The sequence below is a fragment of the Bubalus kerabau genome, chromosome X, assembly GCF_029407905.1.
Source record: "Bubalus kerabau isolate K-KA32 ecotype Philippines breed swamp buffalo chromosome X, PCC_UOA_SB_1v2, whole genome shotgun sequence".
Classification (NCBI taxonomy): Eukaryota; Metazoa; Chordata; class Mammalia; order Artiodactyla; family Bovidae; genus Bubalus; species Bubalus kerabau.
In genome coordinates this window covers 88,947,553-88,974,060 of record NC_073647.1, presented here as the reverse complement: position 1 = coordinate 88,974,060, position 26,508 = coordinate 88,947,553, and the positions used below count along the sequence as shown (strand labels likewise).

The 26,508-nt window shown below is 36.5% G+C and overlaps 1 protein-coding gene across 3 annotated transcripts in view; it reads left to right on the top strand.

Moving 5' to 3' along the window:
* The window catches only part of ATP7A (ATPase copper transporting alpha), a 137,796-nt gene that overhangs the window by 71,925 nt on the left and 39,363 nt on the right, over window positions 1–26,508 (top strand). For all 3 annotated transcript variants that reach the window (XM_055565107.1, XM_055565108.1, XM_055565106.1), the window contains 4 exons: window positions 8,368–8,857; window positions 9,381–10,106; window positions 15,049–15,255; window positions 18,776–18,939. In XM_055565107.1, the coding sequence (XP_055421082.1) occupies window positions 8,368–8,857; window positions 9,381–10,106; window positions 15,049–15,255; window positions 18,776–18,939 (1,587 nt within the window). The remainder of the gene's footprint in view (window positions 1–8,367; window positions 8,858–9,380; window positions 10,107–15,048; window positions 15,256–18,775; window positions 18,940–26,508) is intronic.

Here is a 26,508-nt window from a genome sequence, read left to right as displayed (position 1 = left end):
AACTCTCTGACAAACTGGTTTAGATTATTAAATTTTTCCTAGTTATCTATGTAAAACTAAAGGATGACATTCTCTTTGATATTTGCAAGTACATTCCTGTATAAATTTTCCCCTAGAGACTTATTGCACCCCACTCATATGTAAGGCTGCTATGTTTACTGCATCTTCCCAGAATTCACCTCTGCTTAATATGACCTGTCTAAAGTCAGAAAAATGCAATTAAATTGGATTATGCTGTACAAGAAAAGTAGCAGAAGTATAACATGAAAGCACTTTGTGTTATCAACAGTGATTTATATGGATCCTAGTGACAGAAACTTAAGGCTATAATTTCCTGAGTACATTCAAAATTTGTTTGCTAAAAATGAAGGTAGACATGCTTTTTCTGCCTTTTCCAGCTCTGCCTCTACAGTCAGAAGCCCATATGATACAGAGTATACTAGTAATCCTTCTTCTTTTCTCCTTCCTTTAAAAAGTATATTACTAAGTGTTGTTTTCTAGGCCCAGAGACAGATTTATGGTGAAGTTAAGCTTAAGTGTCAAAGCCTGCCACTTGCATCTACCCCTTCTAAGACCTGGAAGGAATTGTAGCAGTGTTCCCTTGGTTATCTGTTTTTGTGAAAGTAAAATAATTTAACCACAATCCTTTAAATCCATTGTCTACTTCCACTTCGACCCACCTGTTTTAGACTTCCCTTTTATGTAAGTAGTATTGGATGTGCCATAGGCATTTTGGGGATCTGATTAATAGGTTGAATTGAGGATATGTTTAGTTTGGGGTTAGTAAAATATTTGGCTGTAAGGGGCTTCCCAGGTGGTGCTAGTGGTAAAAAATCTGCCTGCCAATGCAGGAGACACATGAGATGCAAGAGACACGGGTTCGATCCCTGGGTCAGGAAGAAGGGAATGGAGAAGGGAATGGCTATCCACTCCAGTATTCTTGCCTGGAGAATTTAATGGACAGAGGAGCTGGGCAGGCTACAGTCCATGGGGTCGCAAAGAGTCAGACATGACTGAGCATGTGTGCGCACGTGGGCATGCACGCACATACACACACGGTTCTTAGTTGCTTCTGTGTATAATGAAATTTGTGCTACAGGTTCTGGTAGGATAATGTCCTTACCACCCATGATGCCAACTCACCAGGGTCATGGCACAAAGGAGTTAGGGCCTAGTGTAAAAGTGATAAATGAGTGTTATCAATTCAAAGAGTATTTAAAACTAGTTCATTGCACAAGTAAACTTTTCTGAAATGCCCCGAGATCTTATTGTTCATATATGAAAGAAACTTGGTAGTTTTCCCAAATTTGACAATCATACATAAAATGATTTTACAGAATCACTGTTAAATGAAGCAGCAGAGTACATATATAGCCAAACATGTAGAAAGAGAAAATATTATACAGGTGTAGGAGGTATTATTAATAAAAAAGTTACTTTAGTGGATTTTATGGTATTTGGTAAGTTTCAAAACTTTATAACTTGTAATTTTGTTACTCATTTAGAATATTTACATTTGTACAGATGTTTTTTCATTTATAGTTTTGTGCTATTTTCCTTAATGAAGGTCCCTCAAAATGCTTACATTTCAGAGGCCACAAAAGGTGGATTCACCTCTTTCTAGGCACTGTATGGAAAATTGTCCTTGTCCGAACATAATTTATAGTTAGAATGCAGCTTAAGATGTTAACACATAAATATTGGTCACTTCTCAAAGACTGTTAAGGTTTAAATTTTCTGGATCATAGTTTCTGAGATTATAATTAAGACTAATGTGTAGTCAATTCAGGAGAAGGCAATGGCACCCCACTCCAGTACTCTTGCCTGGAAAATCCCATGGACGGAGGAGCCTGGTGGGCTGCAGTCCATGGGGCCTCGAGGAGTCGGACACGACTGAGTGACGTCACTTTCACTTTTCACTTTCCTGCATTGGAGAAGGAAATGGCAACCCACTCCAGTGTTCTTGCCTGGAGAATCCCAGGGACGGGGGAGCCTGGTGGGCTGCCGTCTATGGAGTCGCACAGAGTCGGACACGACTGAAGCGACTTAGCAGCAGCAGTAGCAGTAGTCAATTCAGAAACCAGATTTAAAGAGGACATTGTTTCAGCTAAGTCTAGGAGCTGTTTGTTGTATTTGGAATAAAACTCTGATATGAATTAATATAATTATGATGTTAAAGTCAAAGAGATGTTTGTTGTGTTTGGAATAAAACTCTGATATGAATTAATATAATTGTGATGTTAAATTGAGTATGATTGTTTTATTTAGAAAATGTTGCAGTGGAACAGATTAGAGATTTAATTAACAGGATTCAAGGCAAGTGAATAGTCAAGAAGTCTCTAATTTTGAAATAAGTAGAATGAATATGATTATACCTCTTTGCATCTTCAGCATTTAAATATATTTGGGGTATTATGTCTTAAATTGCAAAGTTTATAAATGAGTGTTATACTCTTGTTCTGCCAAGACTGTAGACTTTAAAGAGATTAACTTGAAGCTTTATTTAATCACCCCAGTGGTCTGTTCAGGGGGAAAATAAAATGGGTAGATAATGTGAAGGTCTTTCTCTGAGATTGGCCTTTTTGAAAGTGGTAATGTAAAATTAAATTTAATTAGATATAAGCACCAAATGGCTTTAAAGGCTAATGCCTTATTAACAGATTACTTTGTCCTTGAAACTTAACTGCATTTTGTGTGCTTTTTCCTTTATTCAGATAAAGGCTGCAGTCCATTTTCCTAACACAGACTATCCTTTAAAAAAATGACCACTTAGGTAATTCCCTGGCAATTCAGTGGTTAGGACTCACTGCTGAGGGCCTGGGTTTAATCCCTGGCCAGGGAACTAAGATCCCACAAGCTGCACAGTGTGGCCAAAAAAAAAAAAAAAACCAATCTAGATGCTAGCTGTTACCAAGTTCATCCTGTGGATCAATACATTCCTTGCTCCCCTTAATATTAACTATTTTTTTAATTATTGGAAAAGTAACATATGTCCAGAGTAAAATCCCCTTCCCAAAAGAAACCAGTTATCAATTTCCTATGTATGAATTCTCCTAGAAATAGACTGAATATAAGATGAATAACATTTGTAGATCTATATGCTGACTTGAACAACCTAGGTTTGAACTGCACGGGTCCACTTATACACATTTTTTCAATAAATATGTGTTATAGTACTACACGATCTGTGGTTGGTTGAATCCGAGAGTGTGGAACTGAGGATATGGAGGGCCAAATGTAAAGTTATACATGAGGTGGGTGCCCACACCCCCATCTCCTTGTTGTTTAAGGGTTAACTGTGTATATATGTGTGTGTATCTCCTTTTTATATAAATGGAAGCATACTGTATACATACTGTTCTAACCTTGCTTTTTTTCACCTAGCAAATACATCTTATTGTTTCCTGTCAGCATACAGAAATCCGTCTTTATTTCTATTTGGAACTTTTTCCCTCTAACATTTGGTATGGCAAATGATGATAGTGCATTGAACATTTCTTTTTTTCAAATGTTGTATTACAGTAATATAGGCATTTTGCCTTGTATAAATTCTTAGGTAATAAATGGCCATCCATGAAGATGTAGAATCAGTTATTCAAACAGTCTTAGGTTTCTGATTTAGTTGAACCAAGGATCAAATAAATATCAAATCCAAGGTTAAAAACTAGCAGTAAAGGAATCATGTAAAGAAGGACTTTTACTATTTCCTTTCTTTGTATATAAATTTTTATAATGAATAATCATTCATTAGTTATGTAATTTTTGAAGAAAATGAAATTATATTAGTAATGAAAATTCAGACAAAACACTCAATTTACAGAAAAACAATACTACAACTTAAACTAACAAAATCTCCACATCTTTTTCATTTTAAAACATCTGACCTTTGAATTTTTAGAGTGGTTTTGGGCTGTTGTCTTAGTCTCTAAGAATTGTCTTTTGCTAGTTCATACATTGATTTAAAATTTTTAAGTTGTAACTTTTATTTAGGTTGGTCAAATTGGATAAATATCAATAGAACTTGATGCCTTCCTCTTATACTTTAATTTTCAGTATCCTTTATTGAAACATCAGAGTGTTACTCAGTTAAAATATATATATTATTCTTTCAGCAAACAGTAATAAAATTTGTATTGAGACATATGTAATATAAATGGGATTCCTATTATGTATTTTATATGGTATTTAGTTGGCAAAATATATTGTGCAAGAAGAATCAGACATATTAGAAATTCAAGATTATTGATAAATCATTTTACTTTTCTGAGTTTAGTCTCTGTAGAAGGACAGGATCCTTTCAAGCTCCCGCAAAACCTCTGAATCCCTCTATATTGAGTTGTTATGAAAATGTTAGCAAATAGGCTTTAAACCATTTGAAGATTTCCCCACTGGCTTAGAAGCATGCTAATATGAATTTATTATGTTGACGTATCAATTAACTCCTGGGGAGATAAAAAGGAATTTCAGTGTGCTAAAGCAAAGTACCTTTCCCAAAGTGACTTTTAAAAATGGGGAAATGTTAGAATATACTAATTGTCAAATCTTGGTAAAAACCTAAAGAAATACATTCTCTTAGTCATTTTTTAATTTAAACTGGTATGGGAGAAGATATGAAATGTAGAGGGGAAAAGTAAACATAGAACTAAAATTTAGTTCACACACTAGAAATATTTCATACTTATCAGGTATTTTTATTTATAAGTCACAAATTGCTCAAATCACACACATAGAATTTTGGTTTTTCAAGGAGATCAAAGATCATCTAGCCTCATCATTTATAAATGGAAAGAGTATGGACTTTGGAGTTCCAGAGACATACATTTGAATTCTAGCTCTTTAATTTTCTTGCTGAGTTTCTTGGGCAATTTGTTCAGTGTCCTAGCCTTCAGATAGGAAATTGGATCACCTTTTATTATCAGATGAGAAGGAATACACAAAAGAAAATATACTAATGACAACCCAAGAAGTGGTAATAACACAGTTTTTAGCTTTTGTAGAAAATTAGAACTCAAAAGAACTGTCTTTCAAGAAACTTAAGCCCTTAGATTTGTCTTAAGTTTCTTACTTGAGAATAGATGATGCAGCCTTTTTATATTTATGCAAATTATACAGAAATTACATACAGATAAAGTATATGATGCTTGAATTTCATGTTTTAGACATTTCAGTAGACAAATAACTCCTTATGCATTAAAATAATGGATCTTTACAGTATCTATGGACAGCACCCTCTACACCTCTGTAAATACTGTTGAGGACACAGAGCGTGTTTGGTTTCTTTTCTTCTTTCACTCCTGTTGCTGCTGCTAAGTTGCTCCAGTCGTGTCCGACTCTGTGCGACCCCAGAGACGGCAGCCCACCAGGCTCCCCCGTCCCTGGGATTCTCCAGGCAAGAACACTGGAGTGGGTTGCCATTTCCTTCTCCAATGCAGGAAAGTGAAAAGTGAAAGTGAAGTCGCTCAGTTGTGTCCGACCCCTAGCAACCCCATGGACTGCAGCCTACCAGGCTCCTCCGTCCATGGGATTTTCCAGGCAAGAGTACTGGAGTGGGGTGCCATCGCCTTCTCCGTCTTTCACTCCTACCTTCATCTAAATATAGTGAACAGTGCACCATCTTGAGTCCTTCATAAGAGCCACATTTATAGATTATAGATTATAGATTGTAGACTTTTGGATGTTTATTTTCAGGGGAACTATTGATAAAATAGAAACATAGTTCCTCTGGGAAAAATCAAAACAACATTGATTCCTAGTGAAAGATTCTGAGAAGAAAAACAAGCAGTTGAAACTTCAGAGCACTGTGGGGAATAGGCGAAGGTGGTTTGCGTTGGTGGTGATCAAGGAGAGTGGCACAGACCCAGAATCAGACAGATTGCTCCCAGCAATTTCCAGTTCTTTGGAGTCTGTGCTTGCTTTTACTCACCATTGGATCCCTAGCAGCTAGCACGTAATAGGTATTCAGTAAATGTTTGTTAAATAAATCAGTGCTATTTTAGCTTCCTGCTCAAGGATTTGGCATCCAGAATAGTATTGTGATAAACACTTTGTGAATTTCCTCTTACACAAGGTGCTGCCTGTTTTTGTTTCCTTTGAGACTTTGGGCTTGAAAAATCTCTTTGATATCTAACATTCAGAGGAAAAGTCAAGTGCTGTTATCCCAAAGGGGAACATTTTTTTGTGCTAGGTATGGTTGACCTGGCCTTAAAACACACAAATAGAAGTTACTGAATAAGGAAGTGTTTTCTGGTTTGCAGCATGAAAACAACATAGGATAATACAACTTTTTTGTATAGTATTTTATATACATAGTTTCCTTGTTTTTTTTTATGTCTTTTATATCTAGAAGACAGGCTATGGCAATCAAAAGTATAGCAAATCATTGGGTGATAAAGTGATTTTTGCTTTTAAAAATCAATTTTCACAACACTTCCTTATTGGGTATGTTGGTAAATTGAAATTTGGCAGGGGGAGTGGGGGATTAGCTCAAAATCAGGACTTGTTTATGAAATACCAGATATATTTAAGCCTAGAGGGGGAAAAATTCCCCTTCCCTCTTTTAAAAGTTTGGCACTTGATCAGAAATAGAGTAGTACATAGAGCAGTACTGTCCAATGGAACATTCTGTAATGATGAAAATGTTCTGTATTTACTCTGTCCCTTGTGGCAGCAACATTGGCCATTGAACACTAGAAATGTGGCTAATGCAATTGAGGAACTGAATTTTTTAATCTTTTCATTTTTGTTTTTAAAATTATACCCCCATATTGACTTCTTTTTGGCATACAGTTCTGTGAATTTTTTGTTTGTTTGCTTGCTTGCTTTTCTTAGGTTTGGTTAATTTTAACACATGTGTAGATTAATTTGGAGAAGTAAATGGCAACCCGCTCCAGTACTCTTGCCTGGAGAATCCCATGGACAGAGGAGCCTGGCGGGCTACAAACCATGGGGTCACAAAGAGTTGGACACGACTGAGCGACTGACACACATAGATTAATTTAACTACCCCAAGCCAGGACAGCGCAGTTCCATCACCCACGTCACTCCAAAATGATTCTTCTCTAAATGCAAATATAACTATGTCAATCCCCTGCTTAACTTTTCCATGACTCTCTATTACCTATAGAAGTACAGATGATTATTGGCGTACAAGAGCCCCCATGATAAAGCAGTTACCTAATTATGCAGCCTTTCATTTTTCTCTAATTTTGTGTTTACATTTGTCATGAGTTCCCTGCTTCAAATGTCCTTGCTAATTTCTGTTATTCCTTTAACATTCAGGTATTATCTCCCCTAAAAAGCTTTTTTGACACACATTCCCAGGGATGAATGGGTGTTCATTTTCTCTGTCCTCTGTTCTAGCATTGCTCCCTGTGACTATGTCATGATCAGCTTTGTATCATGAGAATCTTAGTTCCTGGCACATATAATAAGTGTTTGATAAATATTAGTTTTTCAGTGTTTACTTTTATATGACTTACTGCTTCAAAGAACTACTTTCCTGTTTACTCATATGATCCTTATAATAACCCTGGAAGATAGTAGAGCACATTTCTTCATTTTTATGATGGTAGAGCTAGTGAGTGTGGTTAACTAATAAGTGGAGAATTGACACTGGAGCTCAAATCTTCTGACTCTCAACCCAGTTTTGTGTGTGTGTGTGTGTGTGTATGTATGACTACTTCATAAATCTTTATAACCCATATGTTACCCAAAGAGATGCAGGGTAAGATGTCCAGGTAGTAGTTAAATTATATTCAGTTGCTGAGCTTTAAGAATACAATCATTATTTTAATAATCAAATCAGGAAAAATGATATATTCTTATTTTGCACAAAAGTAATACTGGACTATAGTGACTTAGAAGGTTATAGAAATACTTGCTACAAAACCCTATGAATATTGCCTTCATAAACCAGCATGTTTATATCTTTTCTTGCAACAAGTTTATCTTAATTGAACATTTTAAAACTTTAAACTTGATTTCCAATTTGTTTTATGTAGCTGATCCTCTTTCCTGAAATTATCTTTTGAATTGGTAGAATGCTAAGTGTTGGAATACTTTGTGAAAGGAGATGAAGAGTAGTTTGTTCTCTGTTATGAAATTCTAGGGTGTGTTTGTCTGTGCACGTTTCAAATGCCTGATCATTACCTGAGTTAAGTACACCTACACAGAGCTTTACCATTCCTGTAGGTACACAAGACATTTTGTGCTGCTTTCTAAAGAGAATAGGAAAGATGAGAACTAATAAAGAAACTCTATTTGATTTAATTATTTGTTTCATTCTTTATGGTGGTGTAATGATTGATAATTTTAAGTTCCATATCATAAAATTTAATTAAAATGACTTCTGCAATTTCCTTCCAAAAGGTTTCACTGGAAGAAAAAAATGCAACTGTTATTTATGACCCAAAACTACAAACTCCAAAGACCCTGCAGGAAGCTATTGATGACATGGGCTTTGATGCTATTCTCCACAATCCTAAGCCTCTCCCTGTTTTAACTGAAACTGTGTTTCTGACTGTTACTGCTTCACTGGTTCCGCCATGGGACCATATCCAAAGCACATTGCTCAAGACCAAGGGTGTAACAGATATTAAAATTTCCCCTCAGCAGAGAACTGCAGTGGTGACAATAATCCCTTCTATAGTGACTGCCAATCAGATAGTAGAGCTGGTTCCTGATCTCAGTTTAGATACTGGAACTCTGGAAAAAAAGTCAGGAACTTGCGAAGATTATAGTATGGCTCAACCAGGTGAAGTAATGCTGAAGATGAAGGTGGAAGGGATGACCTGCCATTCATGTACTAGCACCATTGAAGGAAAAATTGGGAAACTGCAAGGTGTTCAGCGAATTAAAGGTAATATGACTGATATTGTTTATTTGATTGCTTTGTAAGGCTTGGTTTGCTGTTTTGGTCTTTGAACTTTAGCATTTTCCTTTAAACATGGGTTTTGAATCTGTGGGACTAGAATGTTGCTGCTTCATTGAAGTCTGAGAAACAGTGTATTCCCAGGATTAATGTCAAGTAAAGTTAATGATTATAATTAAAAGTTACATGAATCTTGAACTGGCATAAACAGCAGCCAAGGTGGCATTCATGGAGTTCAGGGTTCTTAACGCAACATGCCTAGGGTCCTCTTGACCTCTGTTTCTATTCAGGCATGCAGAAACTTGGAGACCGCAGATACAGTGGTCACATCTTTTGCTTTTTTCTAGTCCACATCAGTAAAATTTTCTGAAAAGAACAGAATTATTTTAAGAAAGGATAATGACAACAATGAGAGAGAAACAATTATGTGTGGTATTAATTTGGTCTACAGAATGTTTTCTGAAGTGGCCCAGGAATAACTGAATTAAATGTTTTTCTTTTTATTAACTAGTTTCCTTGGACAATCAAGAAGCTACTGTTGTTTATCAACCCCATCTTATCACAGCAGAGGAAATAAAAAAGCAGATTGAAGTTGTGGGCTTTACAGCATTCATCAAAAAACAGCCCAAGTACCTCAAATTGGGAGCTATTGACATAGAACGTCTAAAGAACACACCAGTCAAATCCTCAGAAGGATCACAGCAAAAGAGTCCATCATACACCAGTAATTCAACAGTCATTTTCACCATAGATGGCATGCATTGTAAATCATGTGTGTCAAATATTGAAAGTGCTTTATCTACACTCCAACATATAAGCAGTGTAGTAGTTTCTTTAGAGAATAAATCTGCCATAGTAAAGTACAATGCAAGTTTAGTCACTCCAGAAACACTGAGAAAAGCAATAGAGGCCATATCACAAGGGCAATATAGAGTTAGTAGTGCAAGTGAAATGGAGAGTACCTTAAACTCTCCCTCCAGCTCATCTCCTCAAAAGAGTCCTTTGAACATAGTTAGCCAGCCTCTAACTCAAGAAACTGTGATAAACATTGATGGCATGACTTGTAATTCGTGTGTGCAGTCTATTGAAGGTGTCATATCAAAAAAGGCAGGTGTAAAATCCATACAAGTATCACTTGCAAATGGCAAAGGGACTGTTGAGTATGATCCTTTACTAACCTCTCCAGAAACCTTGAGAGAAGCAATAGAAAACATGGGATTTGATGCTTCCTTGTCAGGTAATTATCATTTTTTTCTTTGATTCCTCTAACGTTCTTTTATTTATACTTTGCTAATTCTTTTGGCTTTTATCAGTGAAAAATAAGTAATAGGCACTGCAGTTCTACTTTTTGGAAATATGACATATGTCAGCAGCATATATGAAGCATATATAAAGATGCATAATGATGTTTGCATAATTATATAGAAACTAGAAGCATTAAATAAAGCATGATACCTCCATATGAGGAAATGCTCTGAAGCCATAAAAATTATGGTGTTGAAGATACTTAATGCCATGGGAAAGTGAGATATTTTGTTAAATAAAAAAGCAAGTGAAAAAGTCATATGGTCAAAATTTTATAAACACATGTATAAGGGTTTATGCTATGTATATGTTATTTATGTATATGAATAAAATTCCTGGTAGAATATGAACAAAATTTTAACCTAGTTATTTGTGAGTGGTAGGATAAAGGTGATAATTTGTTTTCATTGTGCTTTCCTATGTATTTTAAGTTTTTTGTGACAGGGTTATATGTATATTTGTATGTATTTATGTATATATAAAATGGGAGAAGCAAATATTATTTTAAAAGAAAAAATAGAGCCTCAAATGTAGAAAACAAATTTACGGTTACCAGGGGATAAGGGGAGGAGGGATAAATTGGGAGATTCGGTTGACATATACACACTATTATATATAAAACAGATAACTAATAAGAACCTGCTGTATAGCCCAGGGAACTCTACTCAATGCTCCGTAATGGCCTATATGGGAAAAGAATCTTAAAAAAAAAAAGAGTGGATATATGTATATGTATAGCTGATTCACTATGCTGTACACTTGAAACTAACATTGTAAATCAACTATATTGCAAACAAAAATTTTAAAAAGAAAATGAAAATAGTAGAGATAAATAGTAGAATTTAAGCTGTGGTTTCAAATTTAGGCATTCTAATTAACCTGACTCTACAACTGGCCCAAAGTCTTCCTGTTTTCTGGCAGCTCTTACCTTGAACTGAAACCAGAGATGTATATCCAATGGAATTTGCCCATGTGAACTTGTTTTGAACTAGAATTGAACCTAGCCTCTAATTAAACTGGAAATTCCCTAAATGAAATTTCTTGCTCTGAATATTAATGGAAAAGTTGAATAACTAATTTCTAGACAGTGTCATTGGACTTCCCCAGTGTCTCAGTGGTAAAGAATCCACCTGCAGTGCAAGAGACATGGGTTCAATTGCAGTGTCAGGCAGATCCTTTGGATGAGGCATGGCATGTGGGCATGGCAACCCACTCCAGTATTCTTGCCTGGGAAATCCCATGGACAGAAGAGCGTGGTAGGCTACAGTTCATGGGGTCACAAAAGAGTCAGACATGACTTAGAGACTAAGCAGCAACAATAACAAACATGTTAAAAGCCATGATGAATAGATAGAAAACCTTGGCAAAGTGATTGTGACCATAAAATAACTTATGAATTGTGACTACAGTAACCCATATTATTGGGATAAAAAGTTAATATCAATTGACTGCATTGTGTGTTTCTGCTATAGATCAATCAGAGTTTAAGATGCCACCAGAATTGTGGCTGCCCATTTTCTGAATGCTAGTGTCAATGCTGGTCCAGGCTTCATAGTCTACCACTCTGAAACCTGTTCCTGTAGACTAAGAGGGATCATTGCATTTTGCCTTCATGTCATACCAGTCCTGGGTGGACCATAAATGTTAATAAAGGAAATAGAAATATAGGAGGTGCTTTTTATCGTGACCATCAATATCGTCATTATCGTGAAAAGATATATAATATATGAAGTTGTCTTCACTAACCAATTAAAGCAAACAAAATACTCGATTAAATTCCTTTTCCTTTTTTGTAACTTTTTAATCTTTAATTTCAAACTTACAGAAAAACTGCAAGAATAGTACAAAGAATTCCTGTTTACCAATTTTACTCGGATTCCATTGTTAACACTGTTGCCACATTTGTTTTATCATTCTTTTTCTCTATCGACAGATAAGACATATTTTCAAACACACAATACACACACACGTGTAGCTATCTTTTTCTGAATCATTTAAGAGTAAGTTGCAGACATGGTGTTTATAGTTAAACATAAACATAGTTGGTTTTAAGCCATTTTCTGATTATATATTTATTCATATTACTTTAGACTAAACCTGCCAGTTTTGAGGATCAGACTTGAAACCCTTTCTTGAAATTTTTGGATTCTTTTCTGATTGTTGCCTCACATGCAGGAGAGTCAGTCTTCTTTTGAATTCATTTATGGATAAGTAGTGTTGCAGTACTCTTGCCTGGAAAATCCCATGGATGGAGGAGCCTGGTAGGCTGCAGTCCATGGGGTCGCTAAGAGTCGGACACGACTAAGCGCCTTCACTTTCACTTTTCACTTTCATGCATTGGAGAAGGAAATGGCACCCCACTCCAGTGTTCTTGCCTGGAGAATCCCAGGGACAGGGAAGCCTGGTGGGCTGCTGTCTCTGGGGTCGCACAGAGTCGGACACTACTGAAGAGACTTAGCAGCAGCAGCAGCAGCAGCAGTGTTGGTACAGTTTATAGAAAAGCCAGTTTAAAGAAACTAGCCATTTAATTCACTGTGGCTTTTTAACACCTGTACTGCCTCCGTGAAAGATGGAAGCATTTGCTCTTCTTGCCACATTCACTGGGGTAAAGGTCAAAATTTTTTGAATCTTTGTTGAGAAATCATGCCATTGTAACTAAAAGGGGTTACCTCTATGACTTATTTTAATTCAATACTGTACTTCTAGAGTGTGAAATTGCAGATGGTGTTTTAGTTACTTCTGGTACCTGAAATGGAGAAGGCAATGGCACTTTGCCTTTACCCCACTCCAGGGTCGGACACGACTGAGCGACTTCATTTTCACTTTTCACTTTGATGCATTGGAGAAGGAAATGGCAACCCACTCCAGTGTTCTTGCCTGGAGAATCCCAGGGACAGGGGAGCCTGGTGGGCTGCCGTCTATGGGGTTGCGCAGAGTCAGACACGACTGAAGCAACTTAGCAGCAGCAGCAGCAGCAGGTACCTGAAATAACTAAATTACTCTGGAATAAGACTTAAAGTAATTAGTAATATAAACTTTCTTTTCATTGTCCAAGTTCAAAATTTTAAATCTTCATTATAATTATGATAGAATGAATAAGCTCCTGGCTAGACTAAAATAATGTTTTTTCCCCCAAGCCAAAGCTATTTCCTTTGGACAAATGAGCCTCCTTTTTGAATTTTTGGTACTATTTGGTAAATTTTATCCTCTTTGTTCTAAATAATACTCTCGTAATCTGAATGAATATCATTTTCTGAATTGATTCACATATAAGATCAGAGACTGTCTAATTTTGGAATTAGGAGAATCTCATCCTTTGCTATTCAAAGTGTCCTTTGCTATACCCAGACTGGCAGTACTGCCCTCACTTGGAAGCTTATTGGAACAGAATTTCAGGCCTCACCCTCAATGTACTGAATCAGAATCTGCATTTTAACAAGATCCCCCAGGTGATTGTATGTCAAAATTTAAGAGCCTTTGTTATAACTGATTTGAGAAGTCAGGCTTTTGTTATGGAAGTGGTCAGGCTTTTGTTAGTTTCTTCAAAAGATGCCTTTTTTCTGTATCCTAAAAACCAGCTCTGCTATGAAGGGTTTCCTCTATGGACTAGCCAAATAGATTTGAATCAGTTTTTTGCCAAAGGGAAAGAAGTAACACGTTAGTGGAAATTTCCACATCACTTCTTTTCCTCCTTATCTCTGCAGTAGAGATGAAAATCTTTAGCTTTTTTGCAGGTATATGGATGTGCTAAAAAGAATACTTTCTCCCTTCTTGGGAGGTGATTAATACTGAAATGGATAAGCTAAGTCTCCACTAAGACTGCAGGGGAGCTTCTGGGATGACAGATGCTTTCCACTGTTTCACAGTCCATAAACATTCTACAGAAAAATTCTCTGATTACTTTGTGAAAAATTAAGATTATTGCTGACTTGCTCCTTGCCTCTTCTTCCATTGTCCACCAAAGACATTTTAATTTAAAAAACACTATGTATTATTGTTAAAATTCAAGCATACAGCAGTGTCTATAGAGGAAATTTGTTCATCTTTCTGTTATTCTATTCCTGCTATAACCTCATTCCCCAGAAATAGCCTCTACTAGTAGTTTGCTATGTACCTTCCTAGGCTTCCTTATGCATGTTCTCGTGTATACACTCTTAACAATTTTTAAATGACATTGTACTGCATTGCTGTTTTGCAGATTGCTTTTTGTCCCACTTACACGAATTGCTTTACTGCCAGTATTTAAATCATTAACATAATGATAGAAATTCATTATAAAACTAAGAGCTTTCTATTAATAAACCACTGTCTACTGGAGTTTGAAGTAGAGATAATGGGCTTGAAGATCTTGATATAAAGTTCTGTTTATTCAGCTAGTTCCGATTTTCCCAAGATTTGGGATGGGCAGCGTTGAACTTGGAAGTCACATCCTGGAAAGTGTAAAGATAGCATTGCACAGGGCTCTAGGTCCATGACAGTTTTAAAGGAATGGATTGACAGTGCCTGGAGAAGGAAATGGCAAGCCACTCCAGTATTCTTGCCTGGAGAATCCTGTGGACAGAGGAGCCTGGTGGGCTGCTGTCCATGGAGTCGCACAGAGTTGGACACGACTGCAGTGACTTAGTATGCACGCATGCATTGGAGAAGGAAATGGCTACCCACTCCAGTATTCTTGCCTGGAGAATCCCAGGGACAGAGGAGCCTGGTGGGCTGCTGTCTATGGGATCACACAGAGTCGGACATGACTGAAATGACTTAGCAGCAGCAGCTGCAGCAGCGTTGACAGTGCCAGGAGGTGTGTGTGGATTGTGATAAGTGACAAGGGTGCAGCTGGAGAATACTTCAAATGAAAAGAATCTTTCCCTGTCCACCAGATACAAATGAGCCATTGGTAGTAATAGCTCAGCCCTCATCAGAAATGCCACTTTTGACCTCAACTAATGAATTTCACACCAAAATGATGACACCAATTCATGACAAGGAGGAGCCAAAGACTTCATCCAAGTGTTATATACAGGTCACTGGTATGACTTGTGCTTCCTGTGTAGCAAACATTGAACGGAATTTAAGACGAGAAGAAGGTAAGACACTCTTAAAACTTGCTATTTTATGTACTAATTTGAGAACTCTGTCCTTTTTGTCCTCTTATGTGTTTTGTAACCATGTTTATGATTATTGCCAAGGCCTCATAAAGACTTATCAGTGATTTATAGGACAACCTTGACTTGCTGATAGCCAGTTTTTGTTAGTGTTTTTGTTCCCTTAGATATAGTTCCTGTCTCATTAATCTCATGGCTGCATTTTAATATCGGTGAAATTTGTAGTCAAATAGCAGAAGGAAAGGAGAAGGCAATGGCACCCCACTCCAGTGCTCTTGCCTAGAAAATCCCATGGACGGAGGAGCCTGGTAGGCTGCAGTCCATGGGGTCGCTAAGAGTCGGACACGACTGAGCGACTTCACTTTCACTTTTCACTTTCATGCATTGGAGAAGGAAATGGCACCCCACTCCAGTGTTTTTGCCTGGAGAATCCCAGGGACAGGGGAGCCTGGTAGGCTGCCGTCTTTGGGGTCACACAGAGTTGGACACGATTGAAGCAACTTAGCAGCAGCAGCAGCAGAAGGAAATACATAAGATTACTATTCTTTATGGACCTTGGCTGCAGTGGATTTTAAGAAACATAAATTTTCTGATAAAGTTATGCTTAAAACTAACAGCTAGAATCCATAATTTTCAGTGTTACTATACCCAGGACAAGCACTGGACCAAAGCCAAGTTTTAGAATTGTTCTCTTCCAGCAGTTTGATTACTGATCTTTACTTGCAGTAAGAGTGTTCAAAAGTTACTCAATATTGTGTACAAGTTTTCATTTTTGGTTACAAATTCTTAGAAAATCTGCAATATGTTTTTTATTTAGTCACACTCAGATGTTTTAGCTTTTAATTTTAAACTCACATTAATGGACTTATTGCATAGTGTAGTAGATTTGTTAACCATAGAGATAGGTGGTTATGTTTAATGAGCCTGAAGTCATAGGTTTGGTAAGTAGCCCTAGCCCCAGGTATCTTAATGATAGTCACAAGGGCTGAATAAATATGATTAATATAAGCTTATCATCACTATTGGGGAAATAAAGTATATAGAGTAATAATACAGACCTATGGCTAGTAAACTCAACTTATATGTAAAGATCAGAACATTATTATAACAAAATGTGTTGTTATATACTAGAGCCATCTTAATTTCAATATTACCTTGTCCACATTCTATCATTTCAACATCCTTCATTTCATCTTGCATTATATCTAATTAGAGTGCAGTCTGGGCTAAATTATACTTTGTTTGAGTGATTAAGAAGAACAGGAGGAAGTTTGCAAGAAAATGAAAGCAAAAAGAAATTTCCAAGGGGCTTGTTTAACTTTAGAACCAACTATTTTAGGAGCAGTTCAGATATAGACTTTCTCATGAGACAAGCAATGGCTACTACAGATAACAATTACAGATCTTTTTTTTTAATCCCTAAAACTGATTGTTTCAATTACTTTCTATTGCTCCTTTACCACCTTTTAACCTAGTTAGAAATACCTTTGGCCTAGCTGGGTTCAACATTCACTGCATTCACAATCTAACGATATTCACTTCTGTTTTTTTTTAATTAAGTGGCACTGGTCTTCCCTCAGTTTCATCTGCATTATATTTTTAAAAATGAATAGAAAAAAGTTCTAATTGTATTTTGAAGTAAAAATTTTAAAAATTGTCCATAATTTATATAAGCATAAAATGTTTTTGAAACTTGAAAAAACAGATTTTCTGTTTCTTTTTGACTATAGATTACATTCAACAGAAGTGAAAAGATATTTTTCCTTTCTCTATACCCTTCTCTTATCACCGATACTCTCCTGTGATCCAATCCTCTGAATTATTTGGTACTCACAAAGCCCAGTGTGTAACTACCTTTTTCTCCAAAGAAAAGAGTACTTTTTTTTGGTAGCCAATTTCATATAGAAAGCTTAGATTATATTAGATAGTTTATTTTCATATTAAAAACTATTATTAAATTAGTATTTGGATATTTTTTTCTTTTTATCAAACCCCAGAGCTGACCTATGGACTGTTGATTCCTATTCCCTGTCAGGTAGCCACCAAGTGCCACAGATTCCCAGAAAGAACTGCCATTTCTGCTGCATGTTATTAATTTTCTTCCTGGAAATGACAGCAGTAGTTGACCTAGAGAAGTGGATTGGTTGTTAACAAAATGCTGATACCAGAGAACAGCATGACTGCCATAAAATGAACTGCTTTGTTAAGCTGTGTGGCACTTTTTGGAGGGAGGGAGGAATAAGAGCATTTTAGATTAGTGTGTGTCAGGCAATACAATTTGAGAGAGAAATGACTGTTATTTTATAATATTATAATGTGTATGTTGGTATATTCTTAGATTGTTTGCTACAATTACATTGATTTCCTAAGTAAATGAGTTCTTTTCTCTAGGACTCTATCTTACAGGTTTCTAAAAATACTTTATATTCATTTCCTAAAAATACTTTATATTTGGATTGCAATTCAAACAGTGTTAAACAGTTCTAAGACAGTTGTGGAAATGTGAATATTGCCTGGATGTTTGATGATATTGAAGAATTATTTTAGGTTTGATAATGGTATTATGATTATTTCTTTAAAGAAAAGAGTCTTTTTTAAAGGTTATTTATTTATTTTGTCTGTGCTGGGTTTTCAATTTTTGCTGTATGTGGGCTTTCTTTAGTTGTGGTGAGTGGGGCTTCTCTAGTTGCAGTGCGAGGGCTTCTCATTGTGGTGGCCTCTCTTGTTGTGAAGCATGAGCTCTAGGCACACAGGCTTCAGTAGTGTGGCTCACAGGCTCAGTAGTTGTGGTACATGGGCTTAGTTGCCCTGTAGCATATGGGATCCTCGTGGATCAGGGATTGAACCCATGTCCTCTGCATTGGCAAGTGGATTCTTAACCACTGGACCACCAGGGAAGTCCAAGAAAAAGAGTCTTATCTTTTAGAGATACATATTTAAAATTTTACATATTATATGATATCTGGAATTTGCTTCAGAATAATCAGGGTAGAGGGTAGGGATGAGTGGGTAGGAATATATATATGAAACTTGAGCAGCCCAGTATTATTGATAGTTATTGAAGCTGAGAGATGGGTACATTGAGTTTATTATGTTGTTCTGTCTTGAGTGTGTGTGTGTGTGTGTGTGTGTGTGTGTGTGTATTTGAAATTTTCCATAATAAAAAGTTTTTAAAAATGAGGCCAAGTTTTCACATAGTTTTATTTGGGTTCAAGATTGTATAAAAGTGAAGAAATAAATTTTTCTAGATTCACTTAACCCTTTCATAGTTAAATGAAAAGAAAACTATTATAAAATTATTCTTGGGAACTTCCCTGATGGGTCAGTGGCTAACACTCAATGCTGTAAATTCAGGTGACCTGGGTTCAGTTCCCAGTGAGGGAATTAGATCCCACATGCGGCAAATAAGACTTGGCACAGTCAAATAAATAAATGTTTTTTAAAAGATTACTCTTTTTATGAGAAATGTTAACTGACTTGTTTTTCTTATCAATATTCCTAGGAATATATTCCGTACTTGTGGCTCTGATGGCTGGCAAGGCAGAAGTGAGGTATAACCCTGCTCTCATACAACCCCCAGTGATAGCTGAGTTAATCCGAGAGCTTGGATTTGGAGCCATTGTGATAGAAAATGCTGATGAAGGAGATGGTGTTTTGGAACTTGTTGTAAGTAAGAAGGTTTATGTGGTTAATAGAATATCCAGGAAAAACTTGGCGAGAATTCAGAAAAGAGATCCAAAAATAATTAAAATGTTGGGAAAGTAAAACATAAAATGAAAATGAAGGAAACTGGAAAGATATTGACAATGGTGACCTTCAAGTGCAGAATGTAAAAGATAATCATCACTTCTGTTAAGAACAAATAAACAGGAATTGGGTTTGAATGAATAAATGAAAATTACTTTAAAAATATAGTATGATTCCTACCTAGTAGTATGTAAAATAATAAATTCTAGATGCATTAAAGACTTAAATTTTATAAATAAAGTCATAAAGCTAGGTATAAGTTATTGGTATAGGTATTGGTTTAAAATGACATTATTGCCAACCCAGAAAATATTTTATTTGTTTTTTTTTGTTTTGTTTTGTTGTTTTTTAAATTTGTATAACTTAAATAATTAAAACAAAAAATTTAACCTTGTACCAAAGTTCCAGCTCAGACAAAAATTTGAATGTAAAAAATGGAACCATGAAATTACTGGAAGACATATTTAAAGTTTTTTTTCAATATTTTATTATAAAAATTTCAGACATTGGAAAAGTCAAAAGAATTGTGCAGTTGAACACTCTCAAATACACTGCATGTATTCTACAATTAACGTTTTACTCTATTTGTTTAATCAGTCCATTGTGGAAATAATTTTAAAATCACAAAGAAGTTGCAAAAATAGTACAGAGGATTTCCTTGTAGCCACTACCTAGCTTTTTCCAATGATAACACCTAATTTAACATTTAAAAAATAATATTAGAGTAGGAAGAATCTTATTAAGTATCATACAAAATCCATAAAAGACAAGATTGATAAATTCGGGTACATAAGAATTTCATGTTTGGAGAAAAAACCATAAACAAAGTCAAAAGGCAAGTAATGTTAAGAGTGGGCACCCTTGTCTTGTTCCTGATTTTAGAGGAAATGCTTTCAGTTTTTCACCACTGAGGATAATATTTGCTATGAGTTTGTTGTATATGGCTTTTATTATGTTGAGATATGTTCCTTCTGTGCCTACTTTCTGGAGAGTTTTTATCATAAATGTCTGTTGAATTTTGTCAAAGACTTTCTCTGCATCTATTGAAACAATCATATGGTTTTTATCTTTTAATTTGTTTATATGGTGTATCACATTGATTGATTTTCATATATTGAATAATCCTTGCATTCCTGGAATAAAGCCCACCTGATTATGATGTATGGTCTTTTTAATGTTATTGGATTCTGTTTGCTAGAATTTTGTTGAGGATTTTTGCATCTATGTTCATCAGTGATATTGGCCTGTAGTTTTCTTTTTTTGTGGCATCTTTGTCTTGTTTTGGTATTAAGGTGATGGTGGCCTCATAGAATGAGTTTGGGAGTTTGCCTTCCTTTGCAGTTTCCTGGAAGAGTTTGAGTAGGATAGGTGTTAGCTCTTCTGTAAACTTTTGGTAGAGTTCACCTGTGAAGCCGTCTGGTCGTGGGCTTTTGTTTGTTAGAAGATTTTTCATTATAGTTTCAATTTCTGTGCTTGTGATTGGTCTGTTCAAATTTACTATTTCTTCCTGGTTCAGTTTTGAAAGGTTGTACTTTTCTAAGAATTTGTCCATTTCTTTGAAGTTGTCCATTTTATTGGCATATAGTTGCTCATAGTAGTCTCTTATGATCTTTTGTATTTCTGTGTTGTCTGTTGTAACATCTCCTTTTTCATTTCTAATTTTACTGATTTGAGTCTTCTCCCTTTTTTTCTTGATGAATCTTGCTAATGGTTTATCTATTTTGTTTATCTTCTCTAAGAACCAGCTTTTAATTTTATTGATCTTTGCTATAGTCTTCTTCATTTCCTTTTCATTTATTTCTGCTCTGATCTTTATGATTTCTTTCCTTCTTCTAACTTTGGCGGGTTTTTGTTCATCTTTTTCTAGTTGCTTTGGGTGTTAGGTTAGGTTGTGTATTTGATGTCTCTCTTGTTTCTTGAGGTAGGTTTGTACTGCTATGAACTTCCCTCTTAGTACCACTTGTACTGAATCCCATAGATTTGGGGTTGTCATGTTTTCATTGTCATTTGTTTCTAGGCATATTTTAATTTCCTTTTTGATTTCTTCCATGATCTGTTGGTTGTTCAGAAGCATGTTGTTTAGCCTCCATATGTTTGTGTTTTTTATAGATTTTCCCTGTAGTTGATTTTTAATCTTACAGCATTGTGATCAGAAAAGGTGCTTGAAATGACCAGTTTTTAAAAAATTTACCAAGGCTTGATTTGTGGCCCAGGATGTGATCTGTCATGGAGAGTGTTTCATGTGCTCCTGAGAAAAGGTGAAATCCATTGTTTGCGGGTGAAATGCCCTGTTGATATCAATTAGGTCCAATTGGTCCAAGGTATCGTTTAAAACTTTTGTTTCCTTATTAATTTTTCGTCTGGATGACCTGTCCATTGGTGTGAGTGGGGTATTAAAGTCTCCCACGATTATTGTGTTACTGTCAATTTCCCCTTTAACAGTAGTTAGGATTTGCCTTGTGTGTTGAGGTATTCCTATGTTGGGTACATATGTATTAATAATTGTTATGTCCTCTTGGATTGATCGCTTGATCATTATGTAGTGTCCTTAGGGCTTCCCTGATAGCTAAGTTGGTAAAGAATCCGCCTGCAATGCAGGAGACCCTGGGTTGATTCTTGGGTCAGGAAGATCCACTGGAGAGGGGATTGGCTACCCACTCCAGTATTCTTGGGCTACCCTTGTGGCTCAACTGGTAAAGAATCTACCTGCAATGCGAGAGACCTGGGTTTGATCCCTGGGTTGGGAAGATCCCCTGGAGAAGGGAAACACTACCCACTCCAGTATTCTGGCCTAGAGAATTCCATGAACTGTATGGTCCATGGAGTTGCAAAGAGTCAGACACGACTGAGCAACTTTGTCTTGTTCACTTCACTTCTTTGTCTCTTATAGATGGTCTTTATTTTAAAGCCTATTTTATCTGATATAACTATTGCTACTCCCACTTTCTTTTGATCTCTGTCTGCATGAAACAGCTTTTTTCAGCCCCTCCCTTTCAGTCTGTATGTGTCCCTAGGTTTGAGGTGAGTCTCTGCTAGACAGTATATATAGGGATCTTGTTTTTGTATACATTTGGCCAGTCTTTGTCTTTTGGTTGGAGCTTTTAATCCATTTACATCAAGGTGATTATTGATAAGTATGATCCTGTTAATATTTATTTTATTGTTTTGGATTTGATTTTATAGGCCTTTTCTGTGTTTCCTATCTAGAGAAGGGCCTTTAGCATTTGTTGAAGAGCTGGTTTGGTGCTGCTGAATTCTCTTAGCTTTTGCTTGTCTATAGAGCTTTTGATTTCTCCTTCAAATCTGAATGAGATTCTTGTTGGGTAGAGTAATCTTGATTGTAGGTTTTTTCCTTTCATCACTTTAAGTATATCCTGCCACTCCTTTCTGGCCTGCAGAGTTTCTGTTGAAAGATTGGCTGTTAGCCTTATGGCTGGTTGTTTGTTGTTATTTGTCATTGTTATTGTTTTTTTAGTGATTTCTGAGCTGATTATATAAAGTCAATGTTCTTTGTTCTGTGTGTCCACTGAAGTCTCTGTTTGGTTAGCTCAGTAGTCAGCTAACAATTCCACAGTGATTTCCTTAAATATCTGGAACCAATAAGTATCCCAGTCCTTAGGAATAAAACCACCATATGATGCAGCAATGCCACTCCTAGGCATATACCCTGAGGAAACCAAAATTGAAAAACAACTTGTACCCCAATGTTTGTTGCAGCACTGTTTACAATAACTAGAACTTGGAAGCAACCTAGATGTCCATCAACAGATGAATGGATAAAGAAGTTATGGCACGTACACACAATGGAATATTATTCAGCCATAAAAAGGAATGTATTTGAGTCAGTTCTAATGAGGTGGATGAACCTAGAGCCTATTATACAGAGTGAAATAAGTCAGAAAGATAAATAGCGTATACTAATGCATACATATGGAATCTAGAAAGATGGTACTGAAGAATTTATTTGCAGGGCAGCAATGGAGAAACAGACATAGAGAACAGACTTATGGACATGGGGAGGGGGGAGGAGAGAGGGTGAGATGTATGAAGAGAGTAACATGGAAACTTACATTACTGTATGTAAAATAGATAGCCAATGGGAATTTGCTGTATGTCTCAGGGTACTCAAACAGGGGCTCTGTATCAATCTAGAGGGGTGGGATTGGGAGGGAGACGGGATGGAGGTTCAAGAGGGAGCAGACATATAGGTATATATGTATACCTATAGAGGGAGCGGACGTATAGGTGTATATGTATACCTATGGCTGATTCATGTTGAGGTTTGACAGAAATCAACAAAATTCTGTAAAGCAATTACCTTCAATTAAAAAATAAATAATTTTTTTTTAAATAAAAAAAAGTATCCAAGTCTTTGCTAAAGAGCTCTTTGTAAATGTTGAGGCATGCCTTGAACACTCAGCCAAGCAGTTGTCAGTTTTGCCTTAACCTTTAATTCCTGCTTCTACAGAGCCTAAAGGTCAGCCTGAGTTGAGAACTTAGGGCTCTTTCAGTTCTTTTCTGAAGATACACACAGCCCTGGACATGTGCATAGCCCTATGCATGTGCATGGTCTTCTAGATTCCTAGGAATGTGCTGGAACTCTTATGGACATCTTCCTTCCCAGCTTTTTCCCTTTTAGGGTCTTTTGTTAGTCTACTGTTTTCCCCAGCTGTTATCCATTGGCTCAGGCAGCCATAAGGTTAAATAATTTCCCCTAATTGTTTTGACAAATTCTCCTGGGGAAAAAGCTTTTTGTATGCACTGAGATCGTCAGGGACAGACAGACAGCTTTGCAAGTGGAATATTTGAGAGAACCATCAGACAGGTCAAATAATGACAGTTCTCTGGGAATGAGACTTTGAAGACATGCCAGTCCTTTTTTTTCTCTCTGGTGGCTCCCCTGATGCTGTTTTTCATCATGATTGTGGCCTGTTGGTCTTCATAGCTACCACCGAGCTGGAGGAGAGGGGATGGGAATACAGCAAAATGTAACACCACATAGCTTACTATTTTACTGGAATTTATCTGATTGTCTTGAATAAATGTTTCCTGCATTGCTGTAAGCTTTTAATTTCCAAATTTCTTTTTTAATCAGTTTTTTAAAATTGAGGTGTAGTTGAGTTACAATATTATATTAGTTTCAGGTATACAGCATAGTGATTCAGAATTCTTACAGATTATATTCTGTTTAAAGTTATAAAATATTGGCTCTATATCCTGTGCTGTACAATATATATTTATAGCTTATTTTGTACATAGTAGTTTGTTCCTTTTTATCCCTACCCCTATATTATCCCTCTTCCCTACTTTCTCCCCATTGATAACCACTAATTTGTTCTCTATGAGTCTGTTCCTGTTCATTATATTCATTTGTTTTATTTTTTAGATTCCACATATACATGATAAGATACAGTATTCATCTTTCTCTGACTTATTTTGCTAAGCATGATATCCTCCAACTCCATTCATGCTGTTGCAAATGGCAAATATTCATTCTTTTTGTGGTTGAGTAGTATTCCCCTGTGTGTGTATATATATACACACATATACATACATACAACATCTTCTTCATCCATTCGTCTATTGATGGAACTTAGGTTGCTTCCATATCTTGGCTATTGTAAATAATGCTGCTATGAACATTGAGATACTCGTATCTTTGTGAACTAGTGTTTTTGCTTTCTTTAGATTTGTACCCAAAAGTGAAATTGCTGGATCATATGGTAGTTGTGTTTTTAGTTTTTGAGGAAGATCCATCCTGTTTTCCATAGTGGCTGCAGCAATTTTCATTCCCACCAACTTTCTAACTTTTCTGAAAAAGTTGGTGCTGACAACTTTTGCAGATTTTCTCATTGCTTTTAGGGAGGGGAGAATTTTCAGAAATCCTTCCTCTACTATTGATGATGTTCTTTTAGTAGATATTCTTGAATAAACACTTTGTAAGTTGTTATATAATCCTTTTGGTTACTTCTCATAATATTTCAGTGGTTGGTTTTTGAAACTTTTGTCCAATGATTAAACTTTTGCAGTTTAATCATTGCCATTTGGGGCAAGGATTTGCTGAACTCCTTGCACAGTCATTCCAGAAGTCCTGCCCTTCCACTGTAGAATTTATGTGTAAATGAAGTATAACTTCACTCAAGACATAGGGCAAAATACATTTTTGAACAAAGGTAGAACACTTTTGTCATTAGAAGTAATGACACATTTGTCACTAGAAGTAATACTAACGGAGAAGGCAGTGGCAGCCCACTCCAGTACTGTTGCCTGGAAAGTCCCATGGGCGGAGGAGCCTGGTAGGCTGCAGTCCATGGGGTCACTAAGAGTCAGACACGACTGAGCGACTTCACTTTCACTTTTCACTTTCATGCATTGGAGAAGGAAATGGCAGCCCACTCCAATGTTCTTGCCTGGAGAATCCCAGGGACGGGGGTAACCCTAGTGGGCTGCCATCTATGGGGTCACACAGAGTCGGACATGACTGAAGCGACTTAGCAGAAGTAATACTAAAGGATAAATATGAATGTACATTCATATATATGTACATACATATCTACATACATACATAAGCTTTAGCAGGGTGGTCCACTGGAGAAGGAAATGGCAAACCACTTCAGTATTGTTGCCTTGAGAACCCCATGAACAGTATGAAAAGACAAAAGGATAGGAAACAGAAAGATGAACTTCCCAGGCTGGTAGGTGCCCAATACACTACTGGAGAACAGTGGAGAAATAACTCCAGAAAGAATGAAGAGACAGAGCCAAAGCAAAAATAACACCCTGTTGTGATTGTGACTAGTGATGGAAGTAAATTCCGAGCTGTAAAGAACAATACTGCCTAGGAACCTGGAATGTAAGGTCCATGAATCGAGGTAAATTGGAAGTGGTCAAACAGGAGATGGCAAGAGTGAACATCGACATTTTAGGAATCAGGGAGCTAAAATGGACTGAAATTGGTTAATATAACTCAGATGGCCGTTATATCTACTACTGTGAGCAAGAATCCCTTAGAAGAAATGGAGTAGCCCTCTTAGTCAACAAAAGAGTCCAAAATGCAGTGAAAGAAAAGAAAGTAAAGTCACTCAGTCGTGTCCAACTTTTTGGGACCCCATGGACTGTAACCTGCTAGGCTCCTCCATCCATGGGATTCTGCAGGCAAGAATACTGGAGTGGGTTGCCATTTCCTTCTCCAGGGGATCTTCCTGACCCAGGGATTGAATCCGGGTCTCCTGCATTGCAGGCAGATACTTTACCCTCTGTACCACTAGGGAAATGGCAGTACTTGGATGCAATCTCAAAAACGATAGAATGAACTCGGTTCATTTCTAAGGCAAACCATTCAATACCACAGTAATCCAAGTCTATGCCCCAACCACTAATGCTGAAGAACCTGAAGTTGAATAGTTCTGTGTTGAGCTACAAGACTTTGTAGAACTAACACAAAAAACAGATGTCTCCTTTTCATTATAGGTGACTGGAATGCAAAAG